General features: G+C 63.0%; 1 protein-coding gene across 1 annotated transcript in view; it reads right to left on the minus strand.

The window, feature by feature from the left end:
• Positions 1 to 1,930: 1,930 nt before the first annotated feature.
• Positions 1,931 to 6,734, minus strand: part of GRIN2D (glutamate ionotropic receptor NMDA type subunit 2D) — a 23,859-nt gene continuing 19,055 nt past the window's right edge. The window contains exons 8-13 of the mRNA XM_027860576.1: positions 6,086 to 6,211; positions 5,558 to 5,787; positions 5,289 to 5,449; positions 4,636 to 4,823; positions 4,242 to 4,474; positions 1,931 to 4,148 (exon numbers count right to left, since the gene is read on the minus strand). Of these exons, the coding sequence (XP_027716377.1) occupies positions 2,868 to 4,148; positions 4,242 to 4,474; positions 4,636 to 4,823; positions 5,289 to 5,449; positions 5,558 to 5,787; positions 6,086 to 6,211 (2,219 nt within the window). The 3' untranslated portion in view covers positions 1,931 to 2,867. The remainder of the gene's footprint in view (positions 4,149 to 4,241; positions 4,475 to 4,635; positions 4,824 to 5,288; positions 5,450 to 5,557; positions 5,788 to 6,085; positions 6,212 to 6,734) is intronic.

The raw sequence follows: 6,734 nt of genomic DNA on the forward strand, positions 1-6,734 counted from the left end.
CTTGGAGTCTGCGCGCAGCGGCCCGGGCTCCGCCCCCTCCGCCCGTCACCATGGCGACGGCCCTGTCCGGCGAGGCTCCGAGGATTGGCTGGAACGCGCACGGCATGCCGGGAGTCGTAGTTCTGAATGAGAACGGACCGGCCCCGCCCCCCTTGAGTATGGGCAGAAAGCCTGGGAGCTTCCCCAGGGGAGGGCGGGCCTGGCGCCCTCTCCTGGCTTTCTTCTTTCCTAGGGATCCGGACTAACGCCTCCACTTTCTCCTCTCACGCCCTTCTATCTGACCTCTGACCCCATCATTCCACCCAAACTGCCCTCCCCCAAGTGACCAGTGATCAGGCAGTGGCCAAATGCAGCGGCCTTTCCTCTCTCCTCGTCCTCCCGGGCCTCCCTGTGGATGCCCCTCTCCCCCTGGATGCCCTCTTCTCTCTGGGTTTTCAGGACCCTCTCCCGGTTCTCCTCCTCCCTCCCTGACCGCTCCTCCTCTCCCTCCTTTGCTGCATCCTCCTCCAGACCATGCCCTCTCCCCAAAGGTGGCCTTCAGGGCTCTGTCCTACCTCATTTGGGGATCTCCTCAGCTCCGTGGATTTGCTGTGGTGGTGGTGCTCAGTCCTTCATTCTCAAAGGGGACCATGACATCAGGAAGGTGATGCCATGACTTGCATTGAATTGGATTGAAGTGAGGCAGGGCTGTGCAAAGGCCCCAGCCTCCATGTCTCCTCTGGAGCCATCAGGTCCAGTGGCCAGATACAGATCAGGGCGACTGGAGATGGCCCAGGATGCAGTGGGGGCTCCCACGGATTTAATGACCATCTCTGTGTTAAAGATTCTCAAAGCCTGCCTCTCCTGCCCCAATTTCTCTGCTGACCTCCAACCTCATATCCCCAACTGCCTTTCACACATTTCCAACTAGATGTGTCCAGTAGATATCTTAAAACTTAATACGTCCAAAACAGGACGCCTGCCCCATCTGACGTTCCCTGTTACTGTAGAGGGCGACGCCGTCCTCCGACTCCTCGCTCTCTCTCATCCCCCACATCCGATATGGTGCCAAGGCCCGTCGATTTCACCTCTGCAGCATCTCGGGAATACGCCCCACCTCTCCTCTGATGCCGCCCTTCACCCTGGCGCAGGCCGTCACATACCTCATGCCTGCACTAATGGTAAGAGCTTGGCCGGGTGGGGGAGGTTCTCTCCCACCCCAGTTCATTCTTAGACATTCAGAGGCCACAGTGATCTGCCCAAGTCTGACCACGTCACCCCCGCCCCCACCCCCAGCAATTCCCTATGACCTTCAGGATGCCAAAATCCTCTGCTGGGCATTCTGAGCACTTCATCACCCACCTCTAACTTACCTTTGCCTTTTCTCGTGCCCTCTAACCCAGCCAAACTGCCCTGGCTGCTCCTGTCCCATCTCCTATCTCCTGGAGCCCCTGGCTTCCCTCAAAGGTCTGCTCAGACGTCCCCTTCCACTGGAGGCTTTTCCTCATCCTACACACCCAAATGGCTGTGGACTTCCCAGTGCATTACTATTTTCGAGCCTGTTGTCCTCCTGTGCAGGGCTAAGGTCTCTGGCCTGAGGCACGTGGAGCCTTGTCCATGCACCCAGCCCCAAAGCCACGCCACGGAGGCCCGCTGACTGTGCGTGCGTGTGCGTGCGTGTGTGTGCGTGTGTGTCCCTCCCTCCCCCTTCTCTCTCTCTTTCCTTCTCTCTGTCTCTTTCTTCCTCCCTGTCTCTGTCTCTGTCTGTTTTTTTCTTTCTCTCTTCCTCTGTCTCTGTCTCTCTCTGTGCTTTCTCCATCTTCCTCTATCTCTCTCTCTTCCTCTCTGCCTCCCCCATTCTCTGTCTCCTTCTGTCTTTCTCTCTCTCTTCCTTTGTCTGTCCGTCTGTCTGCTGCCTTCGGGTTTTGCTGCCCAGTGTACAAGATGAGGAGTCCGGGGCTCCGGGCTGAGGAGGCATAAAAACTTGGTTTATTCCATCGGGGTTGGACACCTGAGCCCCCACCCCCCAGGTCCCGCCCCTGCTGCAGGGTGGGGCTGGGTGGGCTTCTGGGGCCCAGGCCAGGTTCTGAGGTTGGACACTGGAGGTCAGTTAGGGAGTGGGGGAGGGGACGTGTGGTCTGGGAGGATGTCCAGGAGTACAGTGAAGGGAAGCCTGGGGTAGTTTAGGATTAGGGGTCAAAGAAGGGGGAGGATCAGAGTTCAGTTCGGGTAGACCCCAAGGTGTCTGGCAGAGATTGGGATTGGGGACGGTCTTGGGTTCAGGGGTAACAGTCTCAGGAGTCAGAGGCTAGGGATAAGGGGTCAGGCTCACAGTCTGGGGTCAAGGGTCACAGTCTCAGGGTCAGGGGTCACAGTCTTGGGGTCAGAGTCTCAGGGTTGGGGGGGGGTCACAGTTTAGCGAGCGGCTCTCACAGTTTTGTGTCCCAATGATGAAGGTTAAAAACAGCCCCCTCTCCCCTGGGGGGTGGTCCCTGGTGGTATCTGGGGCACGGGGAGCAGCACAGTGATGGTGCAGGAGCCCCACAAGATGGGGCTGGGGCAGAGGGGAGGGGTATGTGCTCAGTCAGACCCCCCCCTTCCCATGACATTAAAAAGCCCTTGTCAGGTTAAAAAAGCCCGCGGGGCTCAGGGACCCCTGTCGCAGCCCCCCCTGGCTCTGTCTCATCAGCGTCTGGTCCGTGGCCAGGCCGTGCTGGGTCTGTGGCCCCTCGGTTCCAAAGGAAAGAGCTGCCTGCCCCCGTTTCCATGGTTTTGCTGCTGATCTGTGGTCCTTGGCCCCGGGGCCCTCGCGCTGCATCCATCCACAGGCCGTCTGCCCTGGGAGTGCCTTCTCCATGCCGTGCCAGGGGAGGGGGGGACAGGGTCGGTCATACCTCAGACTCGAGGCTGGAGAAGTGGGCAGAGCCACGGCGGGTACCCAGGTCGCCCCCACGGTGTCTCCGGGGCATAGGGCCCCAGTGGGTAGCGTGGGGGCACCGGCGAGAGTGGCGGCTATGGACCGGGGCCGCCCGGGGACAAGAGCTCAGGTCCTCCAGGGAACGGGAAGTAGGTGCAGGTGGCGGGAGGTCCCACGCCCCTGCGTGGCGCCGCCGATGCGGGGCTTGGCCAGATCGACGGCTGGGAGCCCGGTGGCCCCTTGGGCAGCGGCAGCGGGTGCGTCGTCGGTGGGGCCCGGCAGCCCACGGAGGGGGCGGGGGGTGGGGTGGGGCCCACCAGCCACCATCCAGACCATCGTGGGAGCAGCTGAGGTGGCGTGGAGGGGGGAGCAGCTCCAGGCTGGCACAGTGGCGACAATGCCAGGCTGCTGGGCCAGGGCGAGGGGGCAGGTAGTCCCAGCTGCCTGCCCGCCAGCCCCCCAGCTTGTCAACAGACCAGTAGCGACCCAAGCGGTCGGCATACGGATAGAAATCGGGGACCCACCAGGGCTCTAGGCCAGCTCCCGAGCCGGCCCCCAAGCTCTCCGAGTCATCGGAGTCGGACAATTCGAGGTCCAGGTAGGGGCAGGGTGGGGGAGGTGCTCGGCAAGGTGGTGGAGGAGGAGCTGCAGAGCCCCCCCCGCCACCGGCCCCCCGAAGCAGGGGCTGGCTCTCGGGGTCCGAGCGGGGCCAGCGGGTTGGGGCCGGGGGGCTCTCATCCTCGTAAGCCAGGTGACAGAGCGGGGCGGCGGGTGGAGCAGGTGGGGAGGGGTATCCAGCATAAGGGGCAGGGGCTGGTTCGCTAGGGCCCGAAGCCTCCTTCTCTCTCACAATGGCAAAGTAAGAAGGAGGGGGCTTCTGGGGCGGAGGAGGCGGGGACATGGGCCGGGCCAAGCGAGATGCCCGGGGCTCCCCCAGGCCCTGTGGCTCAATGGGCCCATAGTAGCGGTGGAAGCTGTCGGCCATGGCTCCTGGGAGGGGGGCACGAGGGGGGCCTGAGGCCTCAGGGGTGACCGGGACAGGTACGGGCCCAGCCCCAGGCCCCGCGGATGGCTTGGGCCGGCGCCAACGGTCCACCGCCACCCGCTCCCGGGGCAGGAAGGGGCCGGGGGCCGTGGGTGCCGGGGCCGGACGGGGAGCTGGGTAGGCTGGGCTGGGCAGGGGCAGGGGCTGGGGGGGCAGGGGCTTGGCGGCTGGAGGGGCAGCTTCGGCGCTACAACAGCTATACATGCCCTGGAGGGGAGAAAGGAGAGGGAGCCCCCTCAGCCGGTGCCTGGCCAAGGCCCGTCCCCGCACCCCACCCCCGTGCCCCGGTCCCAGGCTCACCCTGGAGAAGGCCAGCAGGAAGTCCAGGTGGTGGGTGGGGCCCAGGCAGTGGCGCAGTCTCCAGTAGACCAGGTGCTCCCAAGCAAAGACCAGCAGGGAGAGGCCCATGGCCACAAGCAGCATGTAGAAGACCCCGGCCATGTTGTCAATGTCCAGCTTGCTGCTCATCACCTCGATCTTGTCATTGTGGCAAATCCCAGACAGCCACAGGCGCTCCAGCATCTCGATCTCATCTGTAGGGCGCCTGGGCTCAAGCCCAACCCAGCCTTCCCCAGACCCTCCACTCCCCGCTCTCCCCTCCCTCCCCCCCCTTCCCTCAGCCCTCACCCCTCTGAGACCCAGAGGCCCAGACCCTCCACCCCGCTCTCCCCTCCTCTGCCCCCAGGCCGCCTACCGTCCCCTAAGAACTGCAGCAGAGCCAGATCGATGGGCCGCTTCCAGCGGGAGCCCTTCTGCAGGGCGATGCCATAGCCCGTGGTGGCAAAGACCTTGCCCGAGCCAATGGTCACCAGTTTGCAGCCCTCGTCCTTGCGGGCCATGTAGTTGAGAACCGCGGCGTCGTAGATGAAGGCGTCCAGCTTCCTGGGGGGCCGGGCCGAGCCAGGGAGGACGGGTCAGCCCTGGCACCTGGAGATGGCTGAGCCCGTGCCCACACCTGCCAGCAGCCATCATGGCACCAGCTAACCTGGGCAGAAGGCTCTCCTGCCTCCAGGCCATCTCCCTAATATACCCTGAGCCCCACGAATCTGACCTCATCCTGATCCCCCACTCTCATGGACCCCAGTAGTCCCCCAAACCACACTGTCCCCTCACTGCCTCTAATGACCCCATCGACCTTCAACCCCTCTAACTCTGCGCAGTCACCCCGTCCTTCCTTCAAGGGCCCTCCCTGACCCTCTTGCCCTCTCCTGGACTCCCACTGGCCCCACAGCGGGCCCTGCCGACCTCCCCAGCTCTCACTGGTCTTCCTGACCAGCCCTCGCCGACCTGCCTCTCCATGCTGCCTGGGCAGCCCCTCCCCAGCCCCGCCTCAGCCCAGCCGCGGACCCGGCCTTCAGCTGGATCAGCGCCTCCTCCACGCGGGGCTGGTTGTAGCGCACCATGTAGTTGTACATAGCCTCGTAGTTGCTGCGTATGTTCTTCTCCGTGGACCCGTTGGGTACGGTGCCGAACCTCAGGGGCGGGTATTGCTCTTGGGGCCGCTGGAACTGGAGGCGGAGGGAAGGGGGGGGGCGCCTTGAGCAAGGCTTGGCCCCAGACCACCCAGAGGGGCAGATGTGCCCGGCCCCCCGCCCCCACACGGGCTCCGTGCCCACCTTCCGGTCACTGAGCCCAGACACGGTGTCTACATACTCCTCTTGGATCATGAAAGCTGCCAGATTGGCCGTGTAGCTGGCCAGGAAGATGACGGCAAAGAAGGCCCAGACCAGGACCATGATCTTGCTGGTGGTCCCACGGGGGTTCTCCACAGGCACAGAGTTGTTGAAGACCAAGGCCCAGAGCAGCCAGATGGACTTGCCGATGGTGAAGGTGGAGCCACCAGGGCCTGAGAGGTCGGGGGACGTGGGGAGTTGGGGCCCTGAGCAGGGCTGCTTACAGGCTAGTGGCCAGAGGCTGAGAGGTTGGGGGATGTGGGGAGTTGGGGCCCTGAGCAGGGCTGCTTATGGGCTAGGGGCCAGGGCCTGAGAGGTCGGGGGACACGGGGAGTTGGGGCCCTTAGGGGCCAGGAGCTGAGGTCTATGAGTGAGCCCCGGGAGAGGGAAGGGAGGTGGCCTATAGCTTGAGGCTTGGCCCAGGCCATTGGCTGGAAGGGGAGGTGCTGGGGGTGGGGCAGGAGCACTCACGCTTGCCGGTGGCCAGGCTGCGGTTGTAACCCACAGGACTGAGGTACTCAAATATGAAGACAGTGACGGCCACCACGGTCAGACACATGACGAACATCATGACCCAAACGGCTGGACTGTAGGGCTCTGCAGGGCAGCAAGGGGGAGGCAGGCGGTCATAGCATCCATTGCCCTTCTGCCTGGCCCCCTCGCTACTGGATCCCCTGGGCCCAGGCCCCGGGACACAGCACAAGCTTCAACCCGGACAGAGTGTGCGCACAACACACACACATATCCACACGTGCGCATAAACACACATGCACGTGCACACATCCACATGCGCGCATGAACACATACATACACATGGGTACACGCTGCACACATACACATTGTGCACAACACACATGCACACACAAATCCACACATGTACATGCACGCACACATGCAGATGCACACACATGTCCATACAGGCACACACGCTGTGCACACCGCACACACATGCACACACTGCAAATCTACACACACGCATGTACAGCCCACACATGCACACACATAGAACACATGTGGGCACACGCCCACATACACAATCCACACATACATGCACATGCATCCACACCCACATGCGACAGATGCACACACATGTCCACACATGCACACACTGCAAATCATG

Source organism: Vombatus ursinus, unplaced genomic scaffold, assembly GCF_900497805.2.
Source record: "Vombatus ursinus unplaced genomic scaffold, bare-nosed wombat genome assembly UNPS02014198.1, whole genome shotgun sequence".
NCBI lineage: Eukaryota > Metazoa > Chordata > Mammalia > Diprotodontia > Vombatidae > Vombatus > Vombatus ursinus.